Source organism: Galeopterus variegatus, unplaced genomic scaffold (genome assembly GCF_000696425.1).
Source record: "Galeopterus variegatus unplaced genomic scaffold, G_variegatus-3.0.2 Scaffold5400, whole genome shotgun sequence".
In the NCBI taxonomy this organism is placed as follows: Eukaryota; Metazoa; Chordata; class Mammalia; order Dermoptera; family Cynocephalidae; genus Galeopterus; species Galeopterus variegatus.
In genome coordinates, this window is record NW_007731511.1 from 90,439 (window position 1) to 107,326 (window position 16,888).

The window sequence follows — 16,888 nt, forward strand, 5'->3', positions numbered from 1 at the left end:
TATATATATATAAGCACATTTTCCTTATCCAGTTGTCTGTCGATGGACATTTAGGTTGGTTCCAACTTTTAGCTGTTCTAGGTAGAGCTGCAATAAACATGGGAGTGCAGGTATCCCTTTGACATGATGATTTCCATTCCTTGGGGTATACACAAAATGGTAATAAATGTTAACACTATAAAATATTTGTTCAGGTTTTTTAAAAAATAAGTGATACAGTATGCACTAGGTACTTTACATATACTGTGTCATATAATTCTCATAAAAATCTTTGAAGTTTAGAAATATTCCCATTTTATAAACTTGTGGCTAAATAACTTGTTTAAAGACATGGTGAAATCATCTTAGGTCTTTCTTACTCCAAAGCTTGTGTTCTTTGCAGTATAAATACACTATCATTATTGTGGAAGAAGACTTAGAGAAAACAGATTATTTTTGTTTTTTTCTCTCCTCTTGTATTCAGTTGGTCCATCTCACTTTTTCAAGCCTCATTGCTAATCTTAATCTTAAAGAAATTGTTGACTGTTGACTACAGAGACAAGCCATTGAAACCATTCCCTACAATAAATCAGTGATTCTCAACTCAGGGCAGTTATCCCTCCCCTTCCTGGACGTTTGGTGATGTCTGAAGATGTTTTGATTCTCACGATGAGGGGTGTGAGTTCCAGTGATATGTAGGAGGCAAGGATACCTAGGTGCTGCGTCTTATAACACAAAAGATAGTCCCCACAACAAAGAAGTTGTCAGGACCCAAATTTTAATAATTCAAGGGTGAGAAACTTTGCATCCTAAAGTTTCTCATGCATTGCTGCCGCCCTTAGTGTTCCTTTGGAAACATGTAATTCTCCATTTTCATTTTTAATTGAAAAAAAATAGGACTTAGTTTTTATTGCATATATACTATGTGTTAACTTTTGTTTGGTTCTCTTTGAACCTCTCAACAACCCTGTAGGTTAGGTATTACATTTCATAGGTCCTACATCTAGTTAGTAAATCCAGGATCGAAACCCAGATCCATCTGACAGTCCGTACATAATCACTGCACAGTACTGAGTCTCATTTTCTCCACTCCTGCATATAAGAAGTGTGTAATGATACTTTTATTATATATTTTTAGTACAGACCATATGGGTTTAGAATTTGCTAGCAAGCTTCTAGAGTTACAGGAATTAGAAGAGCTTTTCCATAAAACTGGGAGGGAAGATATGTTTTGTGTGTTCTGCTGGAGCATAGCAGCACATTTTTTATCCTGTTCTTTATGGTCTAGGACAATAGGATCTGCTTCTGTAGATGATCACTCACTTACTTGTGACTTTCAAAAGTGAAAAGAGAAACTTGCTTCCTCTAAAACTTCTTGAGAATATTGACCATTATAATGGCCATTTAAAAAATTTTCTGATATATTTTCTTTTTTTATATGTGTATTTTATTGAAAGATAATTGATTATACATATAAATGGGGTACATAGTTGACTCCATATTTGTGTACAGTATGTGATGATCAAGTCAGGATAGTTGGCATATTTGTCTTACAAAACATACTCATTCTGTGTCCATTAACCCCCTTTCCCCTCCCCCTTTCCTCCCTGTAATAACCACAGTTCTATTCTATTCTTTTGAATGTTTGGAGTATTACTGTATTTGTTGTTTGTTTGTTTCTTTGTTTTTTTAGCTCCCACATATGAGTGAGGGCATACAGTATTTCTCTTTCTGTTCCTGGCTTACTTAACGTAATTTTCTCTAAGTTCATCCATGTTGTGGCGAATGGCAGAATTTCATTCTATTTTATGGGCAGGGTAGTATTCCATTGTGTATATATGTCACATTTTCTTTATCCAGTCATCTGTTGATGGACATTTAGGTTGGTTCCAACTCTTGGTTGTTGTAAATAGAGCTGTGATAAACATGAGAGTGCAGGTTTCCCTTCTACATGATGATTTCCATTCCTTTGGTTATATATGGATCATATGGTAGTTCTGTCTGTAGTTGTTTGACAAACCTCCATACTGTTTTCCATAGACTGTACTAATTGATTATTTTGTTCTAATATTAAAAGTAATATGTTTATTGCAGCAAATTTGGAAAATGCTAAAAAATAAAAGAATAAAAAGTCACCTGTAATTCCAAAATTCAGAAGTAATCCTTTACTACTTTCATTTCTTTGTACATTATATAAATATATAAATATATGTATAAATATATACATTTCTAATATATAAATATTAGAAAATGGGGAACGTATTGTATATAGACCTTTGTGTATTTTTTTTTAATTTAAAGTTTTAAGCATTTCCTCATGTCTTTTAATAAAAGGCTTATTTTTATGAAAAGTATAAATATTTGGTTTAATGCTTTCTGTAACTATTTATATGGCTAGTGTGTAGTATGGGAATCTTGAGAATTGGAGTCAAACTGAGTCATTTTGGACAAATGACTTAACCTCTGAACTTTGCTGTTTCCATCTGTAAAATGGGGATAATGATACATTCTATACAGGGTTGGAGTGAGTAAATTAAGAACTCGTGTGAAAACACCTAGCACAGTGTATGGAACAGAATAGGTCGTGGATATCAGTTCAGTCTGAACTAAATTACTATGTGTCATCCTTTGAAAGTTATATAAATCATATAAAATTATAATTTGAAACAGATGGTTTAGCTCTAGCTGAATTAATTAAAAATCTTTAGCATCATAATTTTATTTTTTCAAATCCATTCTATCCTTATTTCAGTTTTGTTTCCAACAGAGATTAGTAATTCAGATTATTCTGACATTCTGGTTGACTAATTTTTTGGATATAGCCTTTTAAAGCCATTAGTCTATGTCCTGGCAGAGGTGTGTATGTGTATTTAAATTTCCAAGTAATTAACAGTTTGTTGCTTTATGCTATTTAGCATACAGAAGTAATGCGTGACCGAGTGAATGAGAAAGCTAATGAAAAAAGAGTGTATATAAAAGAAACTTAGGAGTCTAGTCTAGTTGGTGATGCATGGAGGATATTTAAAATTTTCTAGACATAAGGGGATATACATATATATATACATATTTTTTTAGAAAGGAGGTAGAATAAATTTTTACCATCTCATTATTTTTTTTTCTACTGAGTTTGTCATGTTTCTTTTAGTTTGTGTTCCCTTTTTTGTTCCATTATTTTTGTATAAATTGTATTCATTTGTGTGTTAACAGCTGTCAAGGGAGATTTTCTACCCATGATTAAAAAGTAATATTCCCTGGAGGTTGCAGCCCTAACTAAGGTCATCCCTGAAACATCAGCATCCAGGAACTGTAGAAGAGCTTAGAGCAAGACCTCTCCTAGAGAGTGGGCTCGCTCAGTCAAAAGGAACTGCATCATATACTTATATTTAGTATGCTACATTCTTGGTTTTTTGAAAGTTCATTATTAAAAAATTTCTTTTATATACATATATGTGGTATTTGATATTTCATCTTTTTCATTTATTATTTTGATGTTGCTTGTTAATGTAACAAATAATGTATGAGTAAATATGTTTTTTTCCGTACTTTCAGAAATGTGGTATATATTGTTCGTATTGTTATTTTTGTTTTACAGTTTGTTAAATTTGCAAATATCGAAGAAGATACACCATCCTATCACAGACGTTATGACTTTTTTGTATCTCGATTCAGTGCCATGTGTCATTCCTGTCATAGTGATCCAGAAATACGAACGGAGTATGTATTGTTTTACTTTATGATTTGTAGTAAGTAATTTGCAGAGTTATTTGTTGATGAATACCACATTCATGTATCACATAATGATTACCAAAGGAAAGGAGAATATGGTTTTCCATTGCTGTTAGAAGTTGTAACGACTGACTGAAGTGGTAAATCGAGAGTGGCCCAACTCACTAAAATCCAAAGCCTTTACACAGTGTCCACAGTGTCTCCTCATGCTTCCCCTGCCTGCCTCAGAGTCTGTCATTTTGTTATTTTCTCCTGTTTTCGCTCTAATCCAGCCATGTGGGTCTTCTTGCTGTTTGTTGAACACTTCAGGCTCACTTCTCTTCAGGACCTTTGGACACATTTGTTTCTCTGCCTGGAATGATTCTGCATATGCTCACATGGCTTGTTTCCTCATTTCTGCTCAAATGTCACCTATCATGAGACTCCTACTCTTGCCACTCTTTATTTGTTAAATATCGACCCTCCCATCCTACCTCAAGTTATTCTTTATCTTTTTATCATATTTATTTCTCCTCTGTTGGGAGGACTACTATATCACTAGCACTTTGAACGGTGCCCAGCACATAGTAGCTCTCAGTAAGTACTTTTTGCATGAATAAATTGTGTAAGTGTATGTATGCTACTGAATCATTGTCAGTCTGAAATTGTGATGACAACTGATTTGGACATTTTTACATATTTCTTCTAGATATATCCTAGTAAAAATCTGGCATCAAATACTTGTTTGCAAACACAGTCTGTGGATTGATATCTGTATAGAAATGGGAAACTTTAAGGTTAAGAATTAAAGTCAAAAAGACCTTGGTAAACATAGAAAGTAGTTTGAGCATTACAGAGTCATTGTGGGCAGTTTGATATTCAAAATTTAATAAGTCTTGTAATTTTTACTTTTTTTTTTTTTCTGAATAAGGGAATGTGCAGAAATATAGCTTTTAGTTGGAGTGTACAAGCTACAGTCTTGGTTTACACAAATGAAAACAAGTGTAAAAGTTATTTTAACTTGGAGAAAGAAAGCTGTGAGGTAATTTAATAGTTTTCAGATAAGAGATTTGTTTCTGTCTGTGATGTTAGTATTTTTCCTCAGTATCTTATAAGCCATTTAGAATCCCTACTGTTTATTATTCCTTTACTACGAAGTGTAAAGTCTTAGATGTAGAGGTACTGTAATTACCTTATAATGATGAATTTCCTGTTTGTCCACTCACCATTAAAATTCTTTTTTTTTTTTTTTATTTGTCCATAAAGGACATTTAAAAAATGTTTTATAAAATTGTTCCCTCTTTTCAAAGGCTGACATTAAGTGTTAATGGGGCAAAAAGATATAAAGATTAGCTAAATAAAATGGCAATTTTTCCCAAGATTTTAACATTTTAACTTTCTTTAAAATACATAAAGTATCCAGAATGTAGTATGCTTTTCTTTAGTATTATAAGGACTAATAAACCACACTTCTCATATTTTGCTTATGATGAATTTTGCATATAAACCAATGTAGGAGAAAAGTATTTCTGATATCCATAATATTTATGAAAGGATGCATTTAAGAAATTTAAAAATTTGTAACATAGGTATCATATTTTTAGGTATTTATCGCCCCCTAGTGAAACATATTTTGAACATGTTTTCTTGTCTTTTGAACATATTTTCACATAACATTTTTAATTATCACATCTCTTGAAATTTTCTATACACAAATGAAAGGACTTAGTACTTTTTCCTAATTCGAGGTCTTTCCAATATTACATATTATTCTAAGTTCCAAAATGCCAACATTTCATTTGAATCACTATAAAACAAATGAGTAAATTAAAATGCTTTAAGATAGTTAAGGGGTTTGTTTTTTTTTTTTCAGCTTAGCCTTTTAAAATAAAAGACATTTTGGTTTTCTTCAGGTGTATTTATAATCCCTTTTAGGTTCTAACTTAGATACCTATTATCAGTGCCCTTATTTTTAGCAAAATCGTATCAAATAGAACTCAAGGGCATGTGGGCAGTAGTAGATGGGGCCGGTAATTTTTAAGATTTTCTTAAAATGTTTGCCTTGCAGAAATGGTTTCCACTTGTAAAGTCATACATTGCAATCTTAAGCTCTGACTCTAATTTCCTGAAGAACCTTCAGCTGTGGTGGAAATCATCCTCTTTCTCCTCATCATCATAGTGACTAACAACAGCAGCAGGAGCAGCTAACGCTTACTGAGTGCTTACTGTGTGCCAATTATTGTTTAAGTTAATTCATGTAAAGTGAATTAACTCATGAATTAACGTCAGTGAATTGACTCAATTAAATCTTTACAACATTTCTGTGCTGTAGGTATGACAATTGTTCTTTCTTACTGGTGAGGAAACTGCAATTCCTCTGGGAGTCATGGCTAGAATATGCTGGTTAGGCCAGATATTAGATCTGGATCGGATGCCAGCTGTGTAGCTGTGAAGTGATTGGTGGTCACTACCAACATCCCCTCCATCACAAGGCCAAGGGCAGCACCATCTGCTGCTGCTCTGTTTAGGTGACAACACAAGCTACCCTCTGTATGTCATCTTGTTTGTTCATGATTTCTGTGCTACTTTGTGCTCAGCCCTCTTGCCACCCAAGGAGTGGCAGCAGGTGGGTAAAGCAGACATTGTAGTAGTAGTAGGCTTGCCTCTGTGTGATAACCATACAAGAGTTTCCTAAGACTTCCTAGTACAGCTTCGAAGTAGGCAAAATTTGTCTTTATGTCTTCCAATTCACTTTTTTCACCTGTTCAGTGTCATATTACCGCCACCTCCCACTCTCTGTCTGCTCCTTCTGAATGCCTACATTACTTCCCCATTGGTTTGTAAAACAATATCACCTTCTTCCCCATATCTTTCATTCTTTAAACCTATTTGCAGTTGTTGCAAGAAAATGCTAGGTAAACTGAATAAATCTCTAACTGGTAAGTATTTCAGATAGTAGAAAACAGGGAATAAATAACAATTATATTTGTCCAGAAGAAAGATGTCTTGAGACAAATGGATCTCCAAGTTAGCTCTGCACGAGACTTTGTTCTTCCACAGCTTTTACAGGCTTTTTAAAGTCACTTTTCTTCTCATTCTCTAGGCAAGAAATGGGAGAATCTAGCTTATATTAGTTTGAGTTATCATTTTATGAAAACCTATGCTTATTATTTTTTTAACTGAAAAATAATACATGGACAAGATATTTCTGTATTGTACAGTTCTTTTAAACTTCAAATGCTGATTTCTAAAAGATGATATTCAACGGTAGTGTCTTTTGGATATATCTCAGTGTCCATCTTAGATTTTTGAGATTTTAATTTCTTAGACTTGTGTGTTATTTTATGATATTTTATTGTTAAGGTAACAGTATTTACTTGACATTCATTCTCTTAGCTAGGTAAATAGACTCGTTTAAATAACTTTTTTCATGGCTCATTTTTTCTTTTGTAGAATCCGAATTGCTGGAATCAGGGGTATTCAAGGTGTGGTTCGCAAAACAGTTAATGATGAACTTCGGGCTACCATTTGGGAACCTCAGCATATGGATAAGATTGTTCCATCCCTCCTGTTTAACATGCAGAAGATAGAAGAAGTTGACAGGTATTGAATAAAGATGTTAGGGTTGATGCTCTCTTACTTTTCCATGTGTGCTTGGTAGAATAAGAAAGTTTTGCCCTTCATATTATGCAGATAGTAGTCTCATAAAATTAAGTAAATTTAAAAATATATACCCTCCTGGAAAAATTATTAGTCTGTAGTGATCACATTAGGCTTAATAGACCGCAGATTCTTATTCATACACCTAAGCCTTTATTTTCTTTTAGAATAGATTTACACTTTACTTGCCGCTTATTATTGAACATCCAAATTGCTATTTTAATAAATGCTATTACGGTTGCAAGTGAGAGAAATAGAAATTATAGCTGAAATTCTGTTAGTCTTTAGAGATCCAGCATGCTTTTTTCTAGAGAGTTAAGAACTGTCCAAACAAATAATAATAGTAATTGCTATTCACTCTATTTTTTCAGTGAAAAGGTTAGACACTGTTCATTTCTGATTCATTCTTCTAAGATAGCATGGAGTGGAATATTGTTTCTGGATACATGCTGCTTTTCTTTTTTCCTCCCACAACATCCAGTTGCACTTAGAATTCTGTACTTTAGTCCACTTTTTCAAATGCCAGAAGCATGTTTTTCCTCCATGCTGCTGTTGCCGTACATAGAGATAATGTGTGATTAAGCTGCTGAAGCAGGCTTCTCCAATTTGTCTTATTATTCTGACCTTCCTCATTCTTGCAGTTTGAAGAGGAAAATCTGAATCAAATTTAAGAGATTCAGTTCTGTAGTTCTAAAATCTGTTTCATTTATACTTTTCATGGTTATATTTGCAATATCAAAATAAGTAGTCTAGAAATTAGATGTAATTGATAACTCTAGTAGCACTAATATGATCACTTAAATTTATGTTAATTACAGAAAGAATTTATGCTTAATTCCTTAGATGTGACTGTCTCCAGCTTTGTAGACTTTTCCTAAGGTGTGTAATTTAGTATATTTTAGCACCTTACGTATTTTTCCTATTCTTGGCACTGTATCTGAGTCTAATGTTTTTCTATCTAAAATATTTGCAATTTAAAAGGTCACTGGCTAGTTGGGAATCTATTTCCTATTATTATGGCTCTTGAGGTCTAAGGTTAGCATAGGTACGGTACAGGAAACAGAGACCGTTTGTTGCCTTTTCTTTTTTTTTCCTGCTGGCTAGCTGTTACAGGAATCAAACCTTGGACTTTGGTGTTATCAGCACCACACTGTAACCGACTGAGCTAACCAGACAACCTAAATCTTAAGAAATTTTATTTTCTCATGACATAATCCCAGTGCCACAGATACTTTTTATTATTATTGCACATGAATACATTAGCTTAAAATAATGTTTTAAGACGTGAGCAAAACAAATACGGTCTACTGAAGACATTTTCATATACAGGTATTCTAATTAGCGTTTAAAATTGATTTTTTGTACTCAGGCCATGTCATAGTTTTCCACTTCATTTTAATTTTACCCACTTACAGTCAAACTGGGGATACCTAAAGATGGTCTCTGGGCACTGTGCTCTTACTGAGATTCTGCTGTAAATGCAGAGAAGTCCTATGAAAGTGAACAAACAGCACGCTGCTGAGTATTATTTATGTAGAGGACGTTCTGCTAGAAACAAGTCACACAGCTGAATTTAGTTCTGTCTGAAAGACTGTATGATTAGCTTTGATGCTGTTGAATCCTTGCAGTTAGGATTAAGCTTTAAAGTTATTTGGCTTAAAAAGAAAATGTCATTTTAACATTTCTGAGAAGTAAAGTCTGTTCAGTTTAACTGTTAGAACTAATGTCAGAATTCTTACATTAGTGTTTCATCATTTCTCTTTGTTTTTTAGTCGAATCGGCCCACCTCCTTCTCCTGCAGCTGACAAAGAAGAGAACCCTGCTGTGCTGGCTGAGAACTGTTTCAGGGAACTGCTCGGTCGGGCAACTTTCGGGAATATGAATAATGCTGTCAGACCAGTTTTTGCGTAAGGAGTTGGTGTTTTCCTGGTTATTTGTGACTTTGCTATATGAATTCTGCGTTCATTTACTTACAGAGGACAAACACTCTTTTACTTGGGTGGGAGAGTTATTAATAGAACTGGTGTAGCATTGTGGTCAGACATACTTTGAACTCTGGTTTAACTACTTAACTAGTGTTTTCCCTTTAATTGTGAAGTATAATAATGCACTTAATATCACGTGCATCATTTAATTTACAGACCTTGAAATGCATGGGTGCAGTGAAATAGTACTGGTGTAGCATTGTGGTCAGACATACTTTGAACTCTGGTTTAACTACTTAACTAGTGTTTTCCCTTTAATTGTGAAGTATAATAATGCGCTTAATATCACGTGCATCATTTAATTTACAGACCTTGAAATGCATGGGTGCAGTGAAATAGTCAGTGTCCAAGTACACTGTATGTTGTTACTAACTTCTGTGGTCAGTTTCTCCTCTTCCCTGGCTTCTGTTTCTTGGCTTTCTTTTGGCCATGGCTGGGCCATCTTAGATCATAGTCACTTCTCTGTAAATTTCATCTTTTACCTAGTGACTAATCAAAGCAAGATAATTAAATATCTCATCGTTACTTTAAATATTCTCCTCACATTTATGAGCTTTGAGTTTCTCCACATAGACATTCTCTCTCAAGCCTTGTCAAGCCTGTATGTTTCTAACTCAGTCATGAGGTGATATATCTACTGTATACTATTCTGTAGTTTCTGGACATTTTCGGCAGTCTTTCTGTTGTTAAAATTCACCTTGTCCTTTTTCCCTTCTGACAGTAATAGTGGCTTTATGGCATATATAACTACAGTGAAACACATTCCCCCCTTATCCATGGGGGATGTGTTTAAAGGCCCCCAGAGGATGCCTGAAACCGTGGATAATACTTAACCCTATAGTTTTCCCTATATATACATACCTATGATAAAGTTTAATTTATAAATTAGGTATAGTAAGAGATTAACAACAATAACTAGGCTGGCCAGTTGCCCAGTTGGTGGAGTGCAGCCTTATAACACCAAGATCAGGAGTTTGGATCCCTATACTGGCCAGCTGCAAAAAAAAAACCCTAACAGTAAAATGGAACAGTTATAACAATATACTGTAATAAAATTTATATGAATGTGGTTTCTCTTTCTGTCAAAATGTCTTCTTGTGGTATACTAACCTATTTTCAGACCACAGTTGACTGCAGGTAACTGAAACCGTGGAAAGTGAAACCATGGGTAAGGAGAGACTACTATATTCTAAATGTAACTTCCAGTATTCTTTATTTAGGGTAGATGTTCTTAGCTTAAGGTTCAAAGTTGAGCTTTAGTTATAAGAATCTACAAACCACAAAACTGTATCAAAAATTAGAGAATCATTAGATTTTCAAGGGGATCTGTGATTATCCTGGCAACCCTGAAATTGAGATGTATTGTTTAAAGACTGTGTGGGCTTATGGAAATGCTACTAAAAAGTAATCAGAATTATGTCAAATATACTAAAGGCAGGTTTATGTTTAAATGTCTAGACATGCTAATTTAATATCAGAATTTCAGTTTTTATCTTAATACTCTTATTAACCAAGTGGTAATCTGTAAGGCCTTAAAAATCTAGAGAGCTAGCCTGGAAGAAAGAAGTTACCAAATTAACTACACTTGAGTTGAGTAACTTGAAGTGGGCATAGAATTTAATGAACTTAAGTCTTAATCATGTGTTAATTAAATTAAATGTTAATTAAATATGTAATTATATATTGGATATTTAATTAGTTCATTAAATATAATGTCCTCTGCAGTAAGGTACCAGGTATTTGGGGGACTATATATATGAATCACATTGACATGCACGATAATAGTAATGGATTCTGAGAAAGGACCAAAAGAGCTCCAGCAGTTCAAAACAAAGAACTCATGTCTATTTTGAGAATTTAGAGGGCGGTATCTTTTGAGGTAGATGTAGGTAAGTATCATAAACTGCCCTTGAAATTTTATTTTGTTTGTAAAGAATGCAGAAGATACTGATACCATTGCCAGGAGTGTTAGATACAGTTAAGGGGTTACAGTGTGATATAAGAGAAAGTTTAGGCTACGCTGTAGAGATCTTAAAATTTTGTATTTAAGTCTGTTGCTAGTTATTGGCAATCTTAGCTCAAAGGTTTGAAATGGCCAGAATTGCCCTTTGAGAAAGTTAATCAGAGAGAGCTGTATGGGATGGATTTGAAACAGGATCAGAATGTTAGGAGGTTACTCTAATAAAATTCTTAACAAGAACAGGTGAGAACTATGAGCCATTGGTAGCGAGCCTGAAGAGGCATATAAAGTGTAGTTCTCTGCCTCTTAGCAGAATGGGTTTTGAACTTTCTAGAAGAGTAGTGGTTCATTTTAATTTCAGGGAAGTTTACAACCTCTTTTAACGCTAACCAACTTACTTCGGGAGGTTTTTTATTCTTTTACACAGAATTCTCCCTTTAGTTTCAGCCTACAGATTTCTCTAACCTCCTTCTTTTGGGAATAGTATAGTTATAAGCTAGATTATTACTTCTTTGCATAGTATTCTTAGATACTGAAAAATGTATCCTATGCTCACTATTTATAAAAATGTGATATTCAAGATTTCTATAAAATCATTTATTTTATTTACTAAATCAAGTAACAGTTGAAATAGAAAACCTACCTAAATGTTAAACTAAAGCATTCTTTGCAAATAAAATATCCATAGCAATTTTTTTTCCTGTTGTAAGAGTAATTTTCTATATTCATTCATTAACTAGAAGTACTTTTGTTTTGAAACTAGTCCTTACTAACACCAGAAGACTTTCATGAGGTACTGATTTCTTAAGGGCATGCTACAGTTACCATTTTTAGTTTAACTAAAAGGAAAAAATTACTTTGTATATAATTGTAATAGTACATCAATACTGTCTTATTGCATATTTTTTCGTATATTATAAAGTTAAACATTGAAAGAGAAAAATATTGATTTGAAGGTAAATGTTATTATCATAATATATTGCCTATGTAAAATATTTTTACTTTTTCTTTCTATTCTCTTTTTAAAAACCATCTATTAGTAATCTTCCTGTTTTGCGTTTTGCAAATCATGTTTATTTTTTTTAACATGGAGTATCTCCATGACTTTTGTAGATATAAAAATAAGTTTTTTTTTTTCTTTCAAAAGTCTGAGTGAGGGCCGAGCCCGTGGTGCACTTGGGAGAGTGCAGCACTCCCGCCGCTGGTTCGGATCCTATATAGGGATGGCCGGTGCATTCACTGGCTGAGTGCGGTGTGGCTGGTCTCAAAAAGGACAAAAAAAAAAAAAAAAAGTCTGAGTGAAATTGTTGTTCCAGACAAAGGAATAATAAGGTGAAAATTTTATACCTCATTTAACTCCTTGGTCTTACTGAGTTGATAGATCTTCCCACTAGTATCCACATTGTGGAATTAAAACATTTTTTGTTCAAACTATATATTGTGATCAGTTCTTGTTTTAGAAGTGCTTAAATTGAATTTTTTTTAACTTTTGAACATCTCAGCTGGTTGAGTTTGTATCTCTACTTTTTCTTTCTTGTTCTACATTAGTGACCCCCTCAATGTGAAACTTTCTACTTTCTTTGGAAAAATATTATGAATATTAAATTGTGTATATGAACCTAGCACAGTGGTTCTCAGAAGTTAGTATGCTATTAGTCCCTGGATATTTATGTGTAAGATCTTAGGCCCCCAAACCCATAGATCTTGGAGGCTGAGGTACAATAGAGAACCCAGAAATCTGTCTTCTTCTTCTTGTTTATTTTAACCAAATTCCAAGGTGATTTTGATGCACATTGTATGAAGAGCATGATTTGAGAATAAATGGTCTGAGAAGATGAGGCTTCTATTTTGCTGAGAAATAATATTTGTTTGGAAATTCTTTTCCTCTCCCTTTCCCCATATTACTTACTAAATTTTTAGAAAAATAGTATTGAGTTATTGCCTTTGGCTTCTTACCTCCCATATTCCTGGCCTGGGTACTTACTGGGTGTGTGGTTGAAATCTTCAGAAAGACTTTTGTTATTCATAGTTTCCATCAGAGCCAAGGACAGGACTGGCAAGCTTCTTGACAGACTTCTACTATAGAAGGTTCCCCCTGATTCATTCATTGAGGGTGTTATCTTTTAGGGGTCTTGAATTGGTACAGGGATTTCTAACCTGCTAGCCTACCTTTTTTGGGTGGGCCCTAAGCCTTGTCTGCAGTATACAACCCTTTAAACCACTGGCTCTGGGCCCTGGGGAGCTGAAGATATTCCTGGGACAGCTGCCGGCCTTTGTGCACACTCACTTTTCCAGGTGCTTGCTTTCTTGTGCAGTTTGGGCAGAGGGACTTTTCTTTCTTGCCACTTCATCTAGGTATTTTGAAGTTTTATACAGAGTCTAGCATTTATTGTTTGTTGTTTTATGACAGGGTTTGGCCATTGGAAATACATATCATGTATTTCTGGAAATGGAAACCTGTTTTTTTTTTTAAGATAATGTTCTGACTTAAACATTTTGTAATGTTGAGGGTTTTAGAGGAAGAAATGTAATAAAAATAGGGAATTCTCAAAGTAATTTTTAATTGTTATTCACAGGCATTTAGATCATCACAAACTGTGGGATCCCAATGAATTTGCAGTTCACTGCTTTAAAATTATAATGTATTCTATTCAGGTAAGGTTTGATGATTAACTATTATATTTATATAGGTAATTTTGGTTCTGTATAGATAAGCCCATCATCAAACAGAGATACAGAAAACTGTAGTATATAAAACATGTTGTTAATATAGCTATTTGTCTCATTTTTATTATTTTTTTATTTGCCAAGTTGAAAAGATATCTAATAAAAAGAACTAAATAATTTTATGATGGTCCTCTTTATTATGCATTTATTTAATACATGTATTGTGTATTTATATTTCACTGAACTTTTACTGGAATTCATGTTTATTATAGTAGTATATAGCTGATAATAATAGCTGATGTTTATTGAGTATTTACTATGGGGTAGTAAATGAATTAACTCCTTTAGTTTTTATAGAACCTTACAGTGAGACACTTATCTACTGTAGAGGACCCATCTTGATTTTTCTCAGAACCTGAATGGACCTGTAAGGTCTTAATTCAAGAGGGATTTCAGGTCTTTTTATACTGTTTACATTTTTAATGCCCTAAAAAGGCTTCTTTGCTTTAAAGGCCATAAAGTTGCCAGAAGCAGCACAGATTTTAATATAGGTCAGATCAGGATTTGCATCCTGTATGTGCTGTTTACTAGTTGTATGAACTTGGGAAAATTATTCAACCTCTCTGAGCTCCCATTTGTTCATCTCTGAAAATATTTTAATGCATGCATTAAATGTTTTATTTATATATTATACAGAAGCTACCATTTATCAAGTGCTGACTGTACCCCATGACTGTGCTAATAACCTTATATGCTTTATCTCATTTAATTGTCCTCATCCTATGGAGTGGATACTGACCTTTGGAGAGATCAAGTAACTTACTCAAGGACACAGAGGTAGAAAGTGGAGTCAGAATTCAAGCTCTGATCATTTTATTCCAGAATTTGTCATCTAAATTAACCATTAAGTTAAGGTTGATATTTATGCCTAGCATAAATTTAAAAAAAGTTTTTTTTAAAAAAACATAAAGTTTTTCAGTAGATGATGTTATAAAGCTGATTTGGATATGGAAGCATGATTTTTTTTAAATTCAATTTATTAGGTGATCTGACAATCTGTGGACATAGCCTAAGGCTGTTCTGCTCTTTTCCAGCCTTGTATTTTTCCTTCATTCAGATTTAGTTGATAGATGAAATTGTTCTTTGCAAGAAGGAAAGTTGAAAAAACTTAGGAATCAATTAAGTATTTATTAAGTATCCATGAAACTACTGGTCCACAACATTGCTTTGAAAATAGCTTTGATTGAAACATATATTTTATGAAGTCCATTAATCAAGAATTAAATGATAGTATCCCCCAGAACAGGAATTTCTGTTTAATAAGACTAGCCTCATAGAATTAAAACTTCTGATACATTTGATTATTTTAATTGCCATTTACCGTAAAAGTGATTAGATATCATTCTTAGATAATATTTCATCCTCTCTCCATAAAACGAACTAGCTAGCCCTGACCAGGATTTATATTCTTAAGGGATGACATAGATACAGTTTCAAATATCATAGGACATTTGTAATAAAGGGAAAGTATTTCGTCTAAAGTTTATCTTTTGTGCTAAATTGATTTGTTGAAGGTAATAAGGTGTGATTAAGAACTGTGCTCTGGGCCGGCCCGATGGCGCACTGGATAGTGCGCCGCTTGGGAAGCGCGGCGGCGCTCCCGTCCGAGGGTTCGGATCCCACATACAGACCGGCTCCCGCTCACTGGCTGAGCGAGGCGCGGGAGCAACACCGAGGCTTGCGATCCCGTTGCCGGTCCCCGGTCCAGTACGGGGGCAACACTGAGGGTTGCGATCCGTTGCCGGACACGGAAAAAAGACAAAAGACAAAAAAAAAAAAAAATTATTTTAAAATTTTATTTATTTAGGGCCGGCCCGGTGGCGCACTGCTACAGTGTGCCGCTTGGGAGCGCGGCGGCGCTCCCGCCGAGGGTTCGGATCCCACATACAGACCGGCTCCCGCTCACTGGCTGAGCGAGGCGCGGGAGCAACACCGAGGCTTGCGATCCCGTTGCCGGTCCCCGGTCCAGTACGGGGGCAACACTGAGGGTTGCGATCCGTTGCCGGACACGGAAAAAAGACAAAAGACAAAAAAAAAAAAAAAAAGAACTGTGCTCTGGGCCGGCCCGGTGGCGCACTGCTACAGTGTGCCGCTTGGGAGCGCGGCGGCGCTCCCGCCGAGGGTTCGGATCCCACATACAGACCGGCTCCCGCTCACTGGCTGAGCGAGGCGCGGGAGCAACACCGAGGCTTGCGATCCCGTTGCCGGTCCCCGGTCCAGTACGGGGGCAACACTGAGGGTTGCGATCCGTTGCCGGACACGGAAAAAAGACAAAAAACAAAAAAAAAAAAAAAAAAGAACTGTGCTCTGAGATCAGACTAGAAGTCACTTCTTTTCCTTAGAGTTTCTGTATGACCTTAGACAACTTACTAAAACCTGCCTTATTTCCACTGTAAAATGCACAGAGTAATTGAGCTAAACCTATCCCCTACACTGTTTGTGCATGTATTACATATAAAGTGCTTAGAAGAGTGTCTGGCATCTGGTTACTTCTGAATGAAATGCCTTTTGTCATCATTATGAAGTTCAATAATATGTTACCCCAGGAGTCACCACCTGAGCAGTAGTAATAATAACTAATATTTATTGAGCATTTTGTATATGATAGAAACAATTTTGGTGTTTTATACAAATTAGCTCATTTATTTGCCACAACAGTCCTATGAAATGACTGTTACTGTTTAAATATTGTAGATGAGGGCAACTGAGGTACAGAGAGATTAAGTAACTCTCTCTTAAGCTATGAGCTATTTAGCTATTAAATGATGGAGCCAGAGTTTGAATGTGGGCAAATTTGACTCCAGGGCTTATGTACTTCACCACTATTGTATTATGTTGCTGCCCCCCCCCCCCCCCCCCCCCCCCCCCCCCC

General features: G+C 35.0%; 1 protein-coding gene across 1 annotated transcript in view; it reads left to right on the forward strand.

Annotated features, from left to right (window-relative positions):
* Nucleotides 1-16,888, forward strand: part of EFR3A (EFR3 homolog A (S. cerevisiae)) — a 105,260-nt gene that overhangs the window by 49,080 nt on the left and 39,292 nt on the right. Inside the window, 4 exon segments of the mRNA XM_008589364.1 lie at nt 3,572-3,693; nt 7,138-7,287; nt 9,117-9,251; nt 13,866-13,944. Of these exon segments, the coding sequence (XP_008587586.1) occupies nt 3,572-3,693; nt 7,138-7,287; nt 9,117-9,251; nt 13,866-13,944 (486 nt within the window).